Source organism: Melospiza georgiana, chromosome 2, assembly GCF_028018845.1.
Source record: "Melospiza georgiana isolate bMelGeo1 chromosome 2, bMelGeo1.pri, whole genome shotgun sequence".
Lineage (NCBI taxonomy): Eukaryota > Metazoa > Chordata > Aves > Passeriformes > Passerellidae > Melospiza > Melospiza georgiana.
This window is the reverse complement of record NC_080431.1, coordinates 115,716,120-115,733,645: the sequence shown is the minus strand read 5'-3', so window position 1 is coordinate 115,733,645 and position 17,526 is coordinate 115,716,120. Positions and strand designations below refer to the sequence as shown.

The following is a 17,526-nucleotide window of genomic DNA, read 5'->3' as shown; positions in this document are numbered from 1 at the left end:
CCACGAGAGCCATATCCCAAATTAAATTGTGAAAAACAGAAATCACTTGTTTTTACATTTTTTAAAAGTTTAATAGTAATGAAATGGTTATAACAGTAGTAATAGAATTAGAGTAGTAATAATTTGGACAATTTGAATTAGGACAAAATGAGACAATAGAAACAAAGCATTTTAGATGTCCGGGTACATTTTTCTGGGCAGCATAAGCCTGAAAATGGACACCCATGAACAGAGGATTAACCCTTAAAAACAATAGCCTGTTGCATATTCATACACCTCATACATGGTGCATAAATTCCATTCAAACACAGGATTCTGTCTGTTCATCCTCAGCTTCTTCCTCTGAATCCTGGCAGCATTGTCCTGGCTGTAAAAGTTGGGAAGAAGTTTGTTTCTCCTGATATTGGAGCAATAAATTCTCTTTCTCTGAAAGATTTAGGTGTCCTGTGACTGATATCTCAGTGTGAGTTCTTTCTTCAGGAAAGAACTATCCTACATAGCATAGTTTCTATTTTAACATTTTGTTATAACCTGAAACTGTATTTAATACACTACTTAAGAGAACTAATACAGCATTACTTTCTAACACAACGCATATAATATTCATTTTAATATTTGCGTAAAGCCAATCATAAAATACACGCATTTTTCACAACACCACAGACAGTGACTCAAATGATGTGTATGAAATATGAGGGGAATAACTATGCCTCCTTACATTTTAGTCTCCAATATGATTTTACCCGGTGTGAAGGTTCTTTCCTCACAAAATCCAAGATAATTTCAGGTCTAGTGGCTGAAGTGAAACAGGATCCAGGGGGTTCTGATCAGATCCAGCACAGACCCTGCTCTTGCTGAGATGGCCCTGTCTGGATGCCAGGCACCCACCAAAGCCACTCTGTCACCGTCCCCTCACGAGGGAGAGAAAATAAAATGCTCATGAGTTATGGGCAGAGAGAGACCACTGAGTAAACACAATCATGGGTAAAACAGACTCACTTGGGAATATTAACTGTATGGAATTAATTGAATTTATTGGCAAGCAAGTCAGAGCAGGAGGAGGAGAAGTAAATAAAAGCAGAGTTGAAAGGCCCTCGGTGGCGGCAGCGGTGGCTCCTGCCCCGGTGCGGCTGGGAGGCGGGAGCGGGGCTGTGCTGGGGGCGTGAGGCGCTGTGGGCGCGGGGCTGAGGGAGGGCAGTGCTTGTGGCGGTGCTGGCGGCGGTGGGTGCGGGTGTGTGGGGCGAGTTGTTGGGGCGTGGCTGTAGGGTGAGCTGTGGGGTGTGTTGTGAGCTGTGGGGAGTGTGTGGAGGTTGTGTGGGTGTTTTGAGGGGTTTGGTGCGGGTGTGGGGTGTGTGTGTTGTGGGTGTTGGGTGCGGGGGTGTATGTGTGGGTTGTTAGTTGTTGTTTTTGTGGGGGAGTTGTGTGTGTGTTGTTTGTGTGGTGTGTGTGTGTGGGACAGGTAGGAGTGTCGGGTGTGAGAGGAGAGTGGGGAAGAAGGGAGCGAGGCCGGTGGTCGGGGCTCGGCGTGAGGGCAGCCATAAGGAGCCCGGCTGAAGGAGGCGGAGCGGACTCAACGATCGGCTCGGTGTCTTGGGGCACTGCCCCGAAAATCCCGTGGTCGCAGGTTCGAGTCGGCCCGTCTTACCCAGCCCGGCATCGGCGAGAAGAGCGTGCTGCATGCGGGACTGCGCGTGAACCACCCGCGCCCTCAGCCATCATGCAACACACGCGGCACCGGCCCGGCCCCCATGTGCTTTGCTTCCCGTCAAGCGAACGTGATATGTCCCAGATCAGTGCTTCAACTTCCCCATTGTAAAGAGAAAATGCCGCAGGGTTTGACAACCAGCAAGGTGGGGAAGCGCTTAGCTGTGGAGTGTCTACTGCCGATCTCAGCAACGCAACACTGCAAAGGATCAGGGTGCTCTGCCCAAGCGGGAGCTCAACACACAAACACATTCAGGCGGCTCCTGCAGAGGACGGGCACTTCCAAACTAACTCCAGGGGAGACAAAGTCTCCCTTTTCCTTCAATCCATTCTTCTCTTTCTTACAATCAATCACCTACTTACTTCTTACACCCTTCCCTTCCCTTCCCTTCCCTTCCCTTCCCTTCCCTTCCCTTCCCTTCCCTTCCCTTCCCTTCCCTTCCCTTCCCTTCCCTTCCCTTCCCTTCCCTTCCCTTCCCTTCCCTTCCCTTCCCTTCCCTTCCCTTCCCTTCCCTTCCCTTCCCTTCCCTTCCCTTCCCTTCCCTTCCTTTGAAATTTCCTTTCCTCTTCTCTCTTATTCTCCACTGTACACTCACACCTGTCCCATGACACAAATTCAGGGGCTTACAAACAACTTTTCCTTAACCTCATCTTACTCCTCTTCAAGCCTGTCTTCTTTCCACTTTTATTTCCCTAGAATAAGAATTGACAAGAGCCACAAGACTTTTTGCTGGTGATTCACCCCCCCCCCCAATTTTATTTTTCCAGATGATAAATAAATCTGCAGAAATAAAGGTCACAGGGCATCAGAAGACAGCAAACATACTCCATAAGCCATCCAAACCACCTTGTCAATTTGCATTTTTTTTAACACAGTTTTAAATCTCTACATTTTTTTTTCACTGCCTTTTTTTCCCTTTACACAGAGTTGTATTCTTGATATTTTTTGTCTGCAGGGAGCAGGGGATCACCTGTAAAGTTAATGGAAGAGTTAATGAGGGAATGTAGGAATGCAGGAGATTGCTATTTTTAGCATGCTTCATCTTATGTAATGATTTTTTTTTCCCTGTGTGGTATCAAAATAGATACCAAAATACCAAATAGAACTTGGTTTCTGATAAACCTGTTTTATGTCTCAGTGTTTTATAAGAAACCCCCGTAGATACTGATACTGCAGCCACCATGATAAAAATAAATCTGAGGGATCTGGTCATTTACACTTGCCCAGGAAAAACTCTGGTGGAAGGCAGCACGTTGGTGCCACAAAATTCTCATGGGCAGAGCTGAAACTTGGTTTGTGCAGCACATTTCAGGACTGGACATATCAGTTCTGCTACAGCTTTTATGCTGCTTTCCTTGCTTCTCTCTCAGGCTTTAGGAATTAAACAGGATAGCAAACATCTGCATCACATATTCACTAGGATCAGGGTATGGCTTCCTCTGTCTCTAGTTCCACCTCAAAAGTTAAAATAATGATATCTTTAAGTATTTTTTTTTACCCTGTAAATGCCTTAAACACACGCATCAGTATTCCATAGCCCTTTTCAGCTCCTGTATGGAGATAATGCAGCTTTTGCAATGTTCTAAGGGAAAATACAAGAGATAAGCTTGAATAAATTGTAGGTGCTACAAACATGTGCTCCAAATCAAGTTAACTAAAACCCTGGGATCCTCACTGGAAGAATGCATCATAAATTCTCTTTATTCCTAATATTTGGTGATTATTGTATTTAAAATGTCTACTCAAGCACAGTTTAAGCCTTCAGTGAGGACTTCTGGATGGGTCCATCCATGTTGGAGTGATATTCCACAGCAGGTAGATTTTTCTTCCCCAGTAAATGAGTTATAAGTAAATAACTTTCTGCAACACCAAAGGGCAGAATCCAAGGCTGAAATCAGAGTCTCCTCACTATTCCTTGCCAAGGCTTGAGTGGATGGTGAATTTTGCATGTTTCCAAGGGGGAGTCTTCCCTCGTGGAAGAGATTCCCACTGAGGTTTATAAGCCCATTCTGGAGAGACAATCACATCAGGAAATCCTTGAGCCAGGAACAGCTGAGGGCTGGGAAAGCCTCAGGGAGACATTTGACAGAAGCCAGCCCTGTGCTGAAGCACTTTTGTGTGCATCCACCTCGCAGGCACTGTCAGGAGGGAGGACACTGCAGGGCAGGGACCACATCTGGCCTGGCACAGATGTTCTGGGCAGCAGCTCCCTCCCTGCAGCGCCCTGCTGCCTGTGGTAAGCACAGGAATAAAATACTTACCTGCCTCCCAGGGCTTTGTGAGGCTTATCCCGTGTCTGTACAATGCTACACGAGTTCCAGCCACTCTGGGAAGCTCCCCGATTAGAAAATTCCTCTCAGATTATGGACTCCTGTATGTCATGTTTGGTGGTTGCTCTGAAATCGCTTCTCTGACAGCTGCTGTATTTTATCCCCACTTTCTGCTGCTTCCAGGGGAATTGAGAGGGAGCCCCAGCACACACCCAAAACAATCCCAGCAGAAATGGGAACACTCAGATGGCTGGTGGGTTTTTCAGCATCTGGCTTCTTGGGGCAGAGCTTTTTGTCCCCAGGTGGCAGAGCCGATGAATCCGCCCGCTGTCACAGACATCTTTTCATGAAAAATCCTTTCCTTAGGATTTCTCCTCCTGAGAAGCTGGGAGGCCTCAGGAACAAAATGTAAACAATGATTATCTGCTGCTGTGGAATGCATCTGTGATTGGTCTCATGTGATTGTTTCTAATTAATGGCCAGTCACAGTCAGCTGGCTCAGACTCTCTGTCCGAGACAGAAGCTTTGTTATCATTCTTTCCTTTCTATTTTTACTTAGCCTTCTGATGAAACCTTTTCTTCTATTCTTTTAGTATAGTTTTAATGTAATATATGTAATAAAATAATAAATCAAGCCTTCTGAAACATGGAGTCAGATCTATGTCTCTTCCCTTATCCCAGGACCCCTGTGAGCATGGTCACAACCCCTGGCCTAGTCATGGATCCAGATCCAAGCCAGCAGAGCCAGCACAGCCCCAGTGCCATGCGGACACCACTCACTGTCCTTCCTGCGCAGGACCTCAGTGTCCAAAGGGAGGTGACAGAGGATGGGCCAGGCTCTGCCCCGTGGTGCCCAGCTGTGGGACAAGAGGAATGGGCAGAACTGATGCCCAGGAAGCTCCACCTGAACATGAGGAAGAACTTTCATCAGCAGTGACTGAGCCCTGGGCAGATTGTCTAGAGAGGGTGTGGAGTGTCCTTCACTGGAGATATTCCAGAACCATCTGCACACAATCCTGTGCTGTGTGCTGTGGGATCCTGCTGGAGCAGGGGGGTTGGACCTGGTGACCCACTGTGGTCTCTTCCAGCCTGACCATTCTGTGATTTAGTGATTGTGTGACCTCGCTGAAATGCAGGTCTTTGGTGTGAGGAGTAAATGAATGGAGAATGTAACTTAGTGACAACTTCCCTTCCTCTCCATTCCTGAACTATAATGGCTCACAAATCAGTGGGTGGGAGTCCCAGGGCCAGAACTGCCTCGTCCTTATGAAGATGGGATGCACAAGGCGATATTGGATGGTGCTTCTACTTCCCGTTTCCTCAGGGAAAGCCCCCGGGAGCTCTTTGGGAAGCTGTCCGTGCCTGGAGCGTGGGGACAATTCTGGCTGCCCTCCTCATTCTATCCCAGCGAGCGACCTTCGGTGCCCCATTCCTCGGGACAAGCACCTGCCGCGCGTTTGGGCAGAGCGACAGCCACGGCTCCAGCGGCTTGGGGACACGCTGCCCACCTTCCCCGGCGCCCCGAGGGGCGCCCCGATCCCTCCGCTCCCCCATCCCGGCTGGGGGCGGGCCGGGCCGGGGGCGGCCCCGGCTCCACAGCGGCCCGCCCGCCTCCCGCAGCCAGTCGGGGCGGAGAGGCGGCACTGGAGGCTCCCGCGCCGGCAGCCGGGCGGGCAGCGGCGCACATGGCATGTCTGATGGCGGCTTTCTCCCTGGGCAGCGCTTTGGTAAGGCGAGCCCTGCCTTCCCTCTGCCAGCGCCGGCCGGGGGGCGAGGTGCGGGGCTGGGGGACGGAGATGGAGCCGGGGCTCGGCGGGGAGCTCCCGAGGGAAAAGCAGGGTCGGAGGGTGCGCCCGGGGTTGTGGGATGCAGGATGAGTGCTGAGGGATGCGCAGGGTGAGGGATGCGGGGTGAAGGATGCGCAGGGTGAGGGATGTGGGATGAGGGATGCGGGATGAAGGATGCGGGATGAAGTATATGGGGTGCAGGATAGGGGGTGAGGGATGCGGGATGAAGGATGCGGGATGAAGGATGCGGGGTGAAGAATGCGGGGTGAAGGATGCGGGGTGAAGGATGCGGGGTGAAGGATGCGGGATGAAGGATGCGGGATGAAGTATGTAGGGTGCAGGATAGGGGGTGAGGGATGCGGGGTGAAGGATGCGGGGTGAAGGATGCGGGGTGAAGGATGCGGGATGCAGGATGCGGGGTGAAGGATGCGGGGTGAAGGATGCGGGATGAAGGATGCGGGATGCAGGATGCGGGGTGAAGGATGCGGGGTGAAGGATGCGAGTGTGCGAGCGGCTGGCGGCGCACGGCGGGACTTGACCGCTGGTTACCTCAGTCTGTAGCTAAGGCGGGGGGATTATCGCCGAGCATGCTCGCTGCGCCGCTGCGCCCCGCCGGCTTCCCGGCGGATTTGCGGAGGGACCGTAACCTTTGCATAACACCCGGGGCCGGCGGGGGACGGAGCGGGCACAGCCCGCCGGACCGTCCTGCCCCTGCCACCGGCCGGGCTCCGGGAGCGGCCCGGCTCCTCAGCGGCTGCACCAAACTCCATGGGAAATAGCCCAAAGTGCCCCAAAGCCGCGGAGAGGTGAGCGCGGTGCTGCGGAGCCGCCGGGGCTGCGAGCGCAGGGCTCGGGATGCGGGGCTGGGGCATCGCTGCGGGTGGCAGCGCCGAGGAGTGGGTGCTGCAGGTGTTGGGGCGTGCAGAGGGGGCTCAGGTGTGTCTGTGCCCTGGGTAAGTCTGTGCCTGTCGTAGCCACGGGATTGCCCATTTTTTTCCAAGCGATCTCTGTATCAGGAGGCGTTTGGATCATCCCGGTTGCTCGGGGGATCCTCTCCCATAGCGAGTGGTCCCTGGAGGGGGAAGGTGTGTGAACAGGCAGCTCGGTCCACACAGTGACTGAAATTGTTTAATGTCCCAGTAACAAAAATCTTTGGCTTCATACTCTTGGGTGATTCAATAGTCAGAGGCAAGGCTTGTCCAAAGGATGTTTCTTTTGGAATCGATCTAAACTGGCGAAGCTCTGACTGTCACCTAGATAATCAAGGTGACCTGCTCATTCGGAGTTCACTTTTGGATACTCCCTCTGATTGTGTGAAAGTGCCCAGTGGTTCCTCAGAACAAAAGAGGTTATGAGTGCCAGAGTGAGCCTTGAAAACATTCAGGGAAGAACATTGTTAACTCGCCTTCTCTTAGTTTCTAGGGAAGTTCCCCAGCTTTGATTGTTGAGCTCTAAGATGTTTCACATTACTCTTGTTATGTTCAAATTACATACCATGGCAGTGAACTATTTAAGAATTTGACAGTAAGTGTTAGTGGATACCTGACCTCTAAGTAAGGTGAGAGCGTGATTAAAATCTCTTTCTTGAGAAAATGTGGTAAGCAGAGCTGATTATTTTCATCCAGAACTTGGGGCTTGTGTGTGAAGAATGTGAAGATGCCAGCTATGGAGTGGTTAAGCAGAAATACCTTTTTTCCATCAGTGATTATGTAGGACTGGAGGTTTTTAAATGTTTTTGTCAGCATTCATGACAAGTGACTGATCTGAGCTGGGCTGCTGTTACAGCAAAGATGGGAATACCAGGAACCATGAGAGGGAAATGGAAGTGGCACAGGCAAGAGGAGGCAGTGTCCCTTCTTAGCTGAATTGGACAAATAGAGGGAAACAGTGGCAAGATCTGCAGCTCTGTGTTCATGCATTGAAAAGTAGTGCAGCACATCTGCTTTCCAGGGGATGACTTTGTATTATGTGTCAGCATGGAAGGCCTGGCACATCAGCCATCTACAGGAGTCCTTTCCAATACAAATCTGCATCAAAAATACTAAATTTCCTAATAGGCAACTGTGCAGATGTTTGGCTCTGCTTGTGACATCCGCCAAACAACAGATGACAGTGAACAGCCTTTAAACAGAACTGTTCAAAATTCTCTTTAGCTGTAGAAAATTTATGACTGCTTTTCTCTTGAGCTTACACACATCCTGCTCATATTGGTGCAAGGCACCTGTGGTGGTAAAAGGAGTTAAAAAAAATCCAAATTTTGTGTGCATAATAAAAAAAAAAAGGAGAAAGATGGGTGGAAGGCCATTGTCATGGCCAGGAGGGGAGGGGAAGGAGGTTTAGTCCAAAAAATGCCAAATGGAATTGCACAGAGTGCTGTGATAGGCAAAGTGTAGCAAGAGGGATGGCTGTGAGCGCAGGACATTGACCTTACAGTGTCAGTGGTGCAAGAACTGGAGCAGGGTTTGTGTGCTCATGTAGCTGATAAGATTTCCATTAGTTATCACTATCAAGCATGGAAAGCACTCAAGGATTTTGGGTACAAAGCATTGTGCTTTCCTAAAAGACCTCCAGAAAAACCTTGTACTGTCAGCCCAGGTTGCAAAGTCTCCAGAACTAGCAGTGCAGGAGAAAATAAAGCATGAAATAGTACATTTGAAAATTCTCAGAAATATAATTTCACCTTGACAGAAGCATAGGCTGATCTAGAGGAGCAAGAGCTGTTAGGTATTTTGAGTGGCTGTCTTTTGAAATGTCTGCACAAATAATTGTTCAGCCAGCTCCCTTCCCCCTTCAGCTCTGTCCCAAGCCCTGGAATCAGAGTAACTAGAACCAAATTCCTTGAGTGCATGAGAAACCAAATACAATGGGGACAGAACTTATAAATGTATTAATCTGGTGCAAGATCTGAAAGAAAAACTAGTGCTAAAGGAACTGTATGTGCTGCAAGAGCTCTTTTACCTCTTCTGTCAAGGCTCAGGCAAAAGAACCAACCAAAAGCTTGATTTATTTTACTCCTCTTTCACCTTTCAGCGCAGTACAGCTGGATTTTTGTGCTATTTAAAGAACAATTCTGGCGCAGAAGGTTTTGAAACGCGTTCCCAAACAAAAGTCTGTGAACTTTCTCCATTTCCCTGCAGGGTGGCAGCAGCTCTGGTTGCACCATGGCCGAGCCCAAGTGTGTGTGTGTTTCTGTGGACGAGGTGGTCTCCAACGGCACCGACACCCAGGACATCCACCTCATCAATGGACACTTGAAAAAAGTGGACAATGCTCTGACAGAAGCTCACAGGTTCTCCTACCTGCCCCGCAGGCCTGCTGTGAACATTGAGTTCAAAGAACTGTCCTACTCCATCCAGGAAGGGCCGTGGTGGAGAAAGAAAGGTGAGGAAAACAAGGTTCCATCCACAGTTCATACAACTGCTCATTTCTGCCTCCCAGTTCTTGAGGATCTGAAGTAAATATAGTGTTGCTGTGCTGCCAAATATCTGTCCTGTGATCCTGCCTTGTCTACAATTTATTGTTGAGGGTGGGTAGAGCACGCAGGAGTTTAAAATGGGGGTGGGGGAAGTGAGGAGGCTTTGTTATTTTACTCCTGCAATTGGCTGCTTTGTGAGATGGTTGTTTTTTTCAGTACTCTTTCAGAACAGTGGGTATCTCAGAATTTCAGAAGGCTTTAGGCACCAGGATAAAAACTGTTTTCCTTAAAGGCTGTGTTTGGAAAGAAATGCTGTGAGCTCTAGGTTTCTCTACAGCTTAGATGGGTCTCTCAAAGCTTATAATTTCTGTGATGAAAACATTGGGACTGAATCCTGAGGTTCAGTCAGGGACCAGGATGCTCTTTGGGTTCTCCTTTGCTGATACACACTGCAAGAGTTCACTCCAAAATTATAAATATTGGGCACTTCTCAAAGAAGAGAAGTTTGGAGTAAGAAGAGATTATTCAGCTCTCTTCTCTATAGGTTCTTGGTTGATTCCAGTTCTGAAAGGTGATTCTGTTCTTTCTCCTCTGCTTGGGCATCAATTCCTTTCATGCCTTCACTGGCTTTGTGTAACCATGTGTTTCCTAGAGAGTTTTTAGGTTTTTGGGGTTTTTTTTTGTGTGTGTGGCTGCTCCTCTCTGAAAGGAAAACTAGGTCATGCAGTAAATTCCTGCCAGCAAAAAGAAGTATGCCCAAGAGAAAACTATTGAAATCTCCAGGAGAATTTTGTGTACTAAATGCCATAATTGCCCTTCCTTGAGGAACTCTCTCCCAGCAATGTAAATTGGCATGGTTGTGTGCTTCAGTTCTTTTTAGAGATAAGGCCCTGCCAGTGCAGCCCTCACCTGAGCCATGCTTGGTACCTGCACTGGCCCTGAAACTACAAATCCACTGCCTTAAAGGTCCCACTCGAAATTGTTTCACCAAGTTCTTGGCTGCTGTCTGTGAATTGTATCATTATCACAACACCAAGGCTTCAATAGTCTAAAAATGTGTGGAATGAAAAGCTCTGGAGCTGTTGCCACGAAAGTGCTACTGTATGCGGACAGGCTGTGCATACAATTATTCATTTGTTGAAAGATCTGCAGATTTCATGCTTTAATGGGTTTTTCAACATCAAAACTGTGTGTAGACCCACTGGCCCTCTTTTAATTACTTTCTAAAATTGCGTGGAGCCACATTGTCCATAGGAGAACAGCTTGGTTTGGCAGCAGCTTTGGTACATTCAAAATTATTCTTTATCTTATCAGAATGAACACAAAACACTGAAGGTTTTTTTGTCCTCCAAGAAATGGAGCCCTGCCAAAATGTCTCATTTAAGATTTAAAAGCTTGGGATTCCTAACTGAATCTCTTTCTCACTGGCCAGGATTGATTGAGGGATTCTATACCCAAAAACCCCTGTTCAGATTTTCTGACATGCCTGGGTGACTTGGCTTGAACAAAACAATGTCCTGGCAAAACACCCAGCTGCTGAAAATGTGGAAGTTGTCTTGCTTAGACAGAAATCTGGGCCAGGTGACCTCCAAAGGTCTCTTCCTTCAATGTTTCAGTGAGTTGCTGGTGAGGTTATAGAAACCTTCTAGAACCAAACTTTCCTCCCAGCCACGTTCCCTCCTCCAGGGACTGGCTCAATATATTGGTTTTAAGAGAAAAGATTTTCCATTAGAGAAATAGAAAACCAAATTGCCCAAATAGTCCCCAGTGAAGGTAGGAACCAAACACTTCAGATACTCTGAATTGTTGTAGTGGTTCTGCAAGTAGAAGATTTTTTGTGTGTAATTTGGGATATATCTGTTCAAACCTGGTGGATTACATATGAAACTATTCTGAATACCTTGGACTGGTTCCTGTTCCACTGGGAAACTGGGACTTTATTGCCCTTCTCTTGGGCACTGCATTGTGCCTCCAAACACTGGTGGTTGCTGCAGTTCAGCATTCCTTGTGGATTCCCTGTGCTAGATGTCTCTCTCATTGCTGTAATGTGAAATATTTGAATTCACTTTTTATGAGAAGAGTAGCAGAAAACATGCTGGGGAAAAAAAAAAAAAAAAAAGAAGGAGATGCCTCTCAGTTCACATTGTTCTTGGGTGCTGGTTGTGGTAAGAAGAGATAAGGAATGCTGTTTCAAAAACGTCTTTTAATTGATGGTGTTTCTATTCTTAAATGGAGCTTGAAAAAGAAAATCTACTATTTCTACATCATTCTCTATGACTGTAATGAATTAGTTAAAACCTTTCAAGAGTGTTGGATCACAAAGGCAGAAGTGCTGTTTCTTTGCAAAGACAATTTGTGCCAGCATGTTGGACAGGAATTCAGCTGAAGAGCAATTCCCTTCAGTAAAAATGGCATTGCAAAGTAATGTTAAGGTTAGGCTCTAAATGAGCAGAAGGAGGAATAATTAGCAGTGCTGCCATTGTGTTCTGTGCTTAGCTTGATTGTTCAGACAATGCAACTCATGGTATGTCATGTCTTTTACTTTTCATTAAAAGCCCAAAGAAAGGTGAATTTGCATTGCTTGTCAACAACAAAGAAGCTAAAGAAGCCATGGTAGACTTCAAATTGGAATTTTTCATTTATTTTTGTCTCAGCCTTAAACTGCTTAATTAAACTATTAAATATCATTTTCTCCTTAAATATAGGGAGGGGCATTTTGATTCCGAGGTTTATATGATAAATGCTGCTGTTCTTCTGAGGTTTTATCAGACTCATGGCAGAGATTGGTGTGACTCTGGAGCTGGTTAATTCCTGCTGTAATTTCCCCTGAGGTCAGTGGGATTAACAGGGAAGGAATATGGCAGGTCAGTCCTTGATCAAAGCTGCTCCATCTGACCCATTCCATTCAGCAGGAGCTGTTGCCAACATGGGAATTTGGGAGAGGTTAAAGAGGTAAAAGTTTCAGAAGGTCTCAGCTGACTTTGGCATTTTCCCCATAAAACTTTCAGGGAATTGGTCAACAGGTAGAAACAATATTCCTTCAGGTTTGAAGGAAAGGGATTTTTGAGTGACTTGCGAGGTTAAGGATCTTCCAGAACTGAAAATATGTCTCAGCCTTTAAATCCAGGCTACGTTCAAGCACGTCCTGGGGTTTCCTGTGGGTCAGTGAGGTTCATGATTTCAGAAAGCCCCAGGGCTCCTGGAGGAACTGCTATGAGGTTAGGATGGACTGGCAAAAAGGGAACTTCAGCACATTTGGTAGAAATAATAGGGCTGCTTAGTCAGGATACTTCTCCTTTCTTTTAGGATGAGGGACCCAGCTGGCTTGGAGGGGAAAAGAAAGAGCCCTGTGTTAGATCCAGTGTGGATCCTTAAATGCGAAAAGCGAGATCTGCAGAGCTTTGGAACAAAACATGGCCAAAGTTTCACTGTCTTGTCACAAAGCCATTTATCTAAGGGCTGAGAAAGAGATGGAAGTGAGTCCTGGTTTCTGAGCTGTATATCTGAACTGCACTTTGAAATACAAATAGGAACACAGAAATTGGTTTTACCAGTTCACAGAAAAATTACAGACATGTAGGTTTTCATACTAGGACTCCTGAAAACTGCTTGCAAGAGGATTTGGTGGAAAAGTCAGTGCCTCGGGTTTCTGTCATTTTTGTTAAAAGCACCATGAAATAATCTGAATTGTGGTTTGGGGATGAATTATGTATAGCCCCCTATATACAAAGGGGGCATGAAAAGTACTTTGGAGCTTTCTGTCTGGGTCAAAGTCATTCAGCTTTACTTGGAAAAGATACATACTTTCTATATAGCCATGAAAGGACATTTGTTCTATTTTTTCTAGATGGGTTTGCTATAATATAGGATGGAGATGGAAATATCCTGCCTATATAATTGAGTGCATCCAGCAAGAAAATAGTAATAAATTTGCTTGCAAAACACCACAACAGCTCAGGGTTTTTTTTTTTTTTTTTTCTTTTTTTTTTATCCCTCCCTCCCCTCTCACACTTCTCAGTATTCATGGTTAATTAGGCAACGTTTTAGTTGGAAATTTCTCCGTTGTTATTTTTAGGGCTGTAATGAGTCACTTGCGCTGCGTTCGAGCTCTGCTCGGGGATTTGGTCTGGATAACCTCGGAGGGAGCGGCCTCCGGCCGGGCACCGTGCAAACCGGGGATTTTCACTGCAGAAATCCATGCTCGGCACAAAACGCCCCATTTCTTGTTATTTTGGGTTTGTTCTGATGGTTCCAACCCCGTGCAAGCAAAGCGGAGCGGTGCTGGTGCTGTCTTTGCTGTCCGGGTTGTTGTTGCGCAGCTTTGGGCGGCAGGAGGGGAATGGAGCACTCGGATGACTCCGAGGTGTCCGGGGGGGAACACGGAGCCCTGGGCAGGTGTTTGCTATTCATGGAAGGCCAGGAGTGGCCGTCACAGCCCGAGATAGTGTCATCGGAACAGCGCGATCCCAGCGCCGCGTGTGATGCTAATGCCGCTCTCTGCATAAGATGGAAACTTCACCGCTGTCAAACCATCAGCGGAGATTTAAACAGCCTGGGCTTTGCCGATTTGCTTCGGTGCTGTCTTAGGAATTAGCTCTGCAACACACGCTCGGACAGACCCCTTTATTTTCATTTAGCCGTCCGCTTTATTTATTTAATTTTTTCGCAGCATCCTCTGTATGACTTCACTGCAAACATCCCCCACCCCGCTCTCCCATGCCCTCCGGAGCTGCCCAAAGGGAAGGCAGGGGAGGCGGGGGGCGGCAGGGGGGATTTGGCCGGGATGAAGCGCTAATCCGTGCTGGGAGCGGGCCCGGCCCGGCTGGGGCTGGGGCTGGGGCTGGGGCAGGTGCGGTGCCGGAGGTGCCGCATGCCCGCCCGGCCGGCGCGGTTACTGCCGGGCAATGCACTGCAGTAACCCGGGCGCTGCCGCTGTTGCTAAGATGGGAAAGCAGGGAGGGAGGGAGAGATGCAGAACGGGAGCGAGCAAAAACCCACTTTCCGACAGAGATTTTTCTTTTTTTTCTTTCTTTGTTTTTTCTTTCTTTTTTTTTTCTTTCTTTTTTCCCCTTTCTTTTTTTTTTTTCTTTTTTTCTGTCTTTGTTTTCCTTTCTTTCTTTTTTTCTTTCTTTTCTTTTTTTCTCTTTCTTTCTCCTTCTCCCTTTCTTTTCCTTTCTTTCCTCCTTCCTTCCTCCCTTTCTTTCTTTCTTTCTTTCTTTCTTTCTTTCTTTCTTTCTTTCTTTCTTTCTTTCTTTCTTTCTTTCTTTCTCTCTTTCTCTCTTTCTCTCTTTCTCTCTTTCTCTCTTTCTCTCTTTCTCTCTTTCTCTCTTTCTCTCTTTCTCTCTTTCTCTCTTTCTCTCTTTCTCTCTCTCTCTTTCTCTCTTTCTCTCTTTCTCTCTTTCTCTCTCTCTTTCTCTCTTTCTTTCTCTCTCTCTCTTTCTCTCTCTCTCTCCTCTCTCTCTTTCCTCCTCCCTTTGTCTCACCCTTTCTCTGTTTCCTTCCTTCTTTTTTCCTTCTTTCTCCCTTTCTTTTCATTTTTTCCTCTTTCTTTCTCTCTCTCTTTCTTTCTTTCCTCCTCTCTTCCTCCCTTTCTCTCTCTTTCCCTCTTTCCTTCTTTCTTCCTTCCTCCCTTCCTCTCTTTCTCCCTTTCTTTCTCTCCCTCTTTTCCTTCCTTCCTTCCTTCCTTCCTTCCTTCCTTCCTTCCTTCCTTCCTTCCTTCCTTCCTTCCTTCCTTCCTTCCTTCCTTCCTTCCTTCCTTCCTTCCTTCCTTCCTTCCTTCCTTCCTTCCTTCCTTCCTTCCTTCCTTCCTTCCTTCCTTCCTTCCTTCCTTCCTTCCTTCCTTCCTTCCTTCCTTCCTTCCTTCCTTCCTTCCTTCCTCTCCTTGAAATTTCCTCTCCTTCTTTTTTTCCTTCTTTTCCTCCTCTCCTCTCTCTGCCAGATGGATTGTATTGTTCTCCACCATTTTTTTGTCTGACAGTTGTTTTCATCTCTTATGCAAATTAAGATCCATATGTTAGGAAGAATAAACAAGTTAGGCCAGCTGAAACCAACTGCAATACTGGTAAAAGGCTGTTTTCAGGCAAATGTTGTGTAGATTCCTTTTCAGTGGCTTGAAGTGTTGGCAAAATTAATTAAAATGAGGCATGATTTTTAGCAGAGGGTTTCTAAGCACATGTTTTAACCTTGATAAAATCTGTGTAGTTTTTCTTTTAACACTTAAGCTGTGTCAAGATGGTAAAAATACATTGAGTAGTTGCTGTTACTGGAGTAGTTCACAGTGTTTTATTAAGTGATAAATAACTCTTCCCAGTGTCCTCTTGCATGTGTTCTGTAAAATAGAGGTTATTGGGAACAAATCTTGGTCAGCCCCTTTGCCTGAGCCTTCTGCTGTTTCCCAGCTGAGTGTGCCCTTACTTCAGCATTACTTGTTTTCCTTCCAGCAGAATCCATTGTTTTTGTGGGTTTGTTTTTGTTGGGGTTTGAGGTTTTTTTTGTTTGTTTGGAGGTTTTTTTGACCTAGAGCTTTTATAGAAACGTGCCTTGAGTTTGACTCAGGGCTTTTTGGTCACTGAGCCTTAAAGCAGAACATCTTCATTCTCTTTGCTGTATTGTTTGTTAAACCTAAACATCACAATGACCTCACTATTTTTTATTCTAGCTAATGTTTTGATACAATAAACTTTATTAACTGCTGCTGTGAAACCTTGTGGCTGAGGAAGGGGGTTTTAGAGAGTTGCCAATTAAATAATTCTGGAATTCCTGTGCCAGGAAGTGGTCACAGTGAGCTGTTGGGAGTCTGAGCTCTGGTCTGTGCTGTTTCCATCTCTCACAAAAAATGTTGGGGGCTGGCTGTAGCTCACCCTGACACCCTTCAGTACAGCTTGCTGTATGCTGAGTGGGGTTTGATGAAATGATTTCTCCTCTGCCCATAGGTGGCCATGCCCTGCTCGAGGTGTTGGGGAGGTACAGATGACAGGCAGCAGCATCTGGGTGTACTTTTGTCACATTTCAAAGCAGACTTTGGTTTCTGTAGTCTGCAGATCCATCTGAAGGCTGAGGAAAGATCAAGCAAGAGGCATTTTGCAATTGGAAACCTCAGACATCACATGGTTCATCAGGGTTTTCCACAACCTCACTGAAAGGAAAGAGAAATCACAAGAGCAGACAAAAGCAGAAGCTAACTTGAGTAAAAATGCTGTTAAAGTTCATTTTTTGTTGTGCACTTTCTTTCATGCCATTTTGGAAAGTGCCTCTGGAAGTTCTTGGGGTCTGAGCTTACCAGCTCTTTAGGGCAGATTTTTGTTCTATGGGGATTTAATATCTCAGAGTTCAGCTCTGTATCCTCTGAGAAATTATTATTATTTTCCTCTCACACTTCTCTGTAGCATTTTTCTTGTAGGTAAACTGTGGAGACAGTCAGAACATGACGCTCAGAATGTGGCAGGCCCTCACTCAACTCAGCTGCTTCATAATTCACATCTGCACCCTTTGAGCTTTGGAGGCATAACTTTGTCTTCCATTAGAAAACAGTGCTTGGTGTTATTATTAAAATAACAAGTCAAGACAAGAAACAACATGCAAGGAGATCCCCAGCAAAATTTACATGATTGGCACGTGGGAATGAACTGATTTGGATTTGTAATTAAAGCATTGCAAACTGAAAGGTGGGTGTTCATTCTCAAAATGAAAGTCCTTGAGGCAAAAGCTAAATCAGCCAGTGATGCTTTAACCCCAGAGCCTCTGTGACTTGCATCTGGAGAGGTGCAGAAGGACATGTATCTTACATAAGGCTGAGTTTTTGTCAAAAATAAATTGGGAGTTTGGGTCAGTGTAGGCATCTGAGAGAACTGGCCACCTACCTTCTTGTGGGATTCATTTATTTAAGAGCTTTGATAAAATACCTTGTTGAAACGTGTCATCCATGTCAGATGACAAAATGCCGCTTTTTTTCTCCTTCTAAAGGAACTCACATGCAATGAATATTGCCAAATCTTGTATCAGAAACTTCTGCACAAGGCCTTTTATCTCTTATCAAAACCCTTGGGACAGCAAGAGGCTGAGGTGTTGGTGGTTCAGATTGCCTGCCCACTGTGCCAGCTTTGAACCCAGCAATTTTTGGTTAGCACCACTGGTACAGAAGGACAACAAACCCACAAGCTCTTACTGACCATGTGGAAAATTTAGAAGTAGTTTACATTCAGAACTTTAGGACTGGCAGAGTGTTCCTTATCAAGCCCAGGACCAAGCTTAAACAGACTTCTTCTTGATATCAAAGTCTATGAACAATCTTTAACAGACATCTTCTTCTTGATATCAAAGTCTATTAGGAAATGGAAAAACTGAGGGTCC

At 46.3% G+C, this 17,526-nt stretch overlaps 1 protein-coding gene across 2 annotated transcripts in view; it reads left to right on the top strand.

The window, feature by feature from the left end:
* Positions 1 to 5,624: 5,624 nt before the first annotated feature.
* Positions 5,625 to 17,526, top strand: part of ABCG1 (ATP binding cassette subfamily G member 1) — a 64,792-nt gene continuing 52,890 nt past the window's right edge. Inside the window, exons 1-2 of one of the 2 annotated variants that reach the window (XM_058045167.1) lie at positions 5,625 to 5,702; positions 8,900 to 9,143. In XM_058045167.1, the coding sequence (XP_057901150.1) occupies positions 5,661 to 5,702; positions 8,900 to 9,143 (286 nt within the window). In that variant the 5' untranslated portion in view covers positions 5,625 to 5,660. Of the gene's footprint in view, positions 5,703 to 6,390; positions 6,569 to 8,899; positions 9,144 to 17,526 lie in introns of those variants that run through there. The other variant, XM_058045168.1, reaches the window with a different exon arrangement.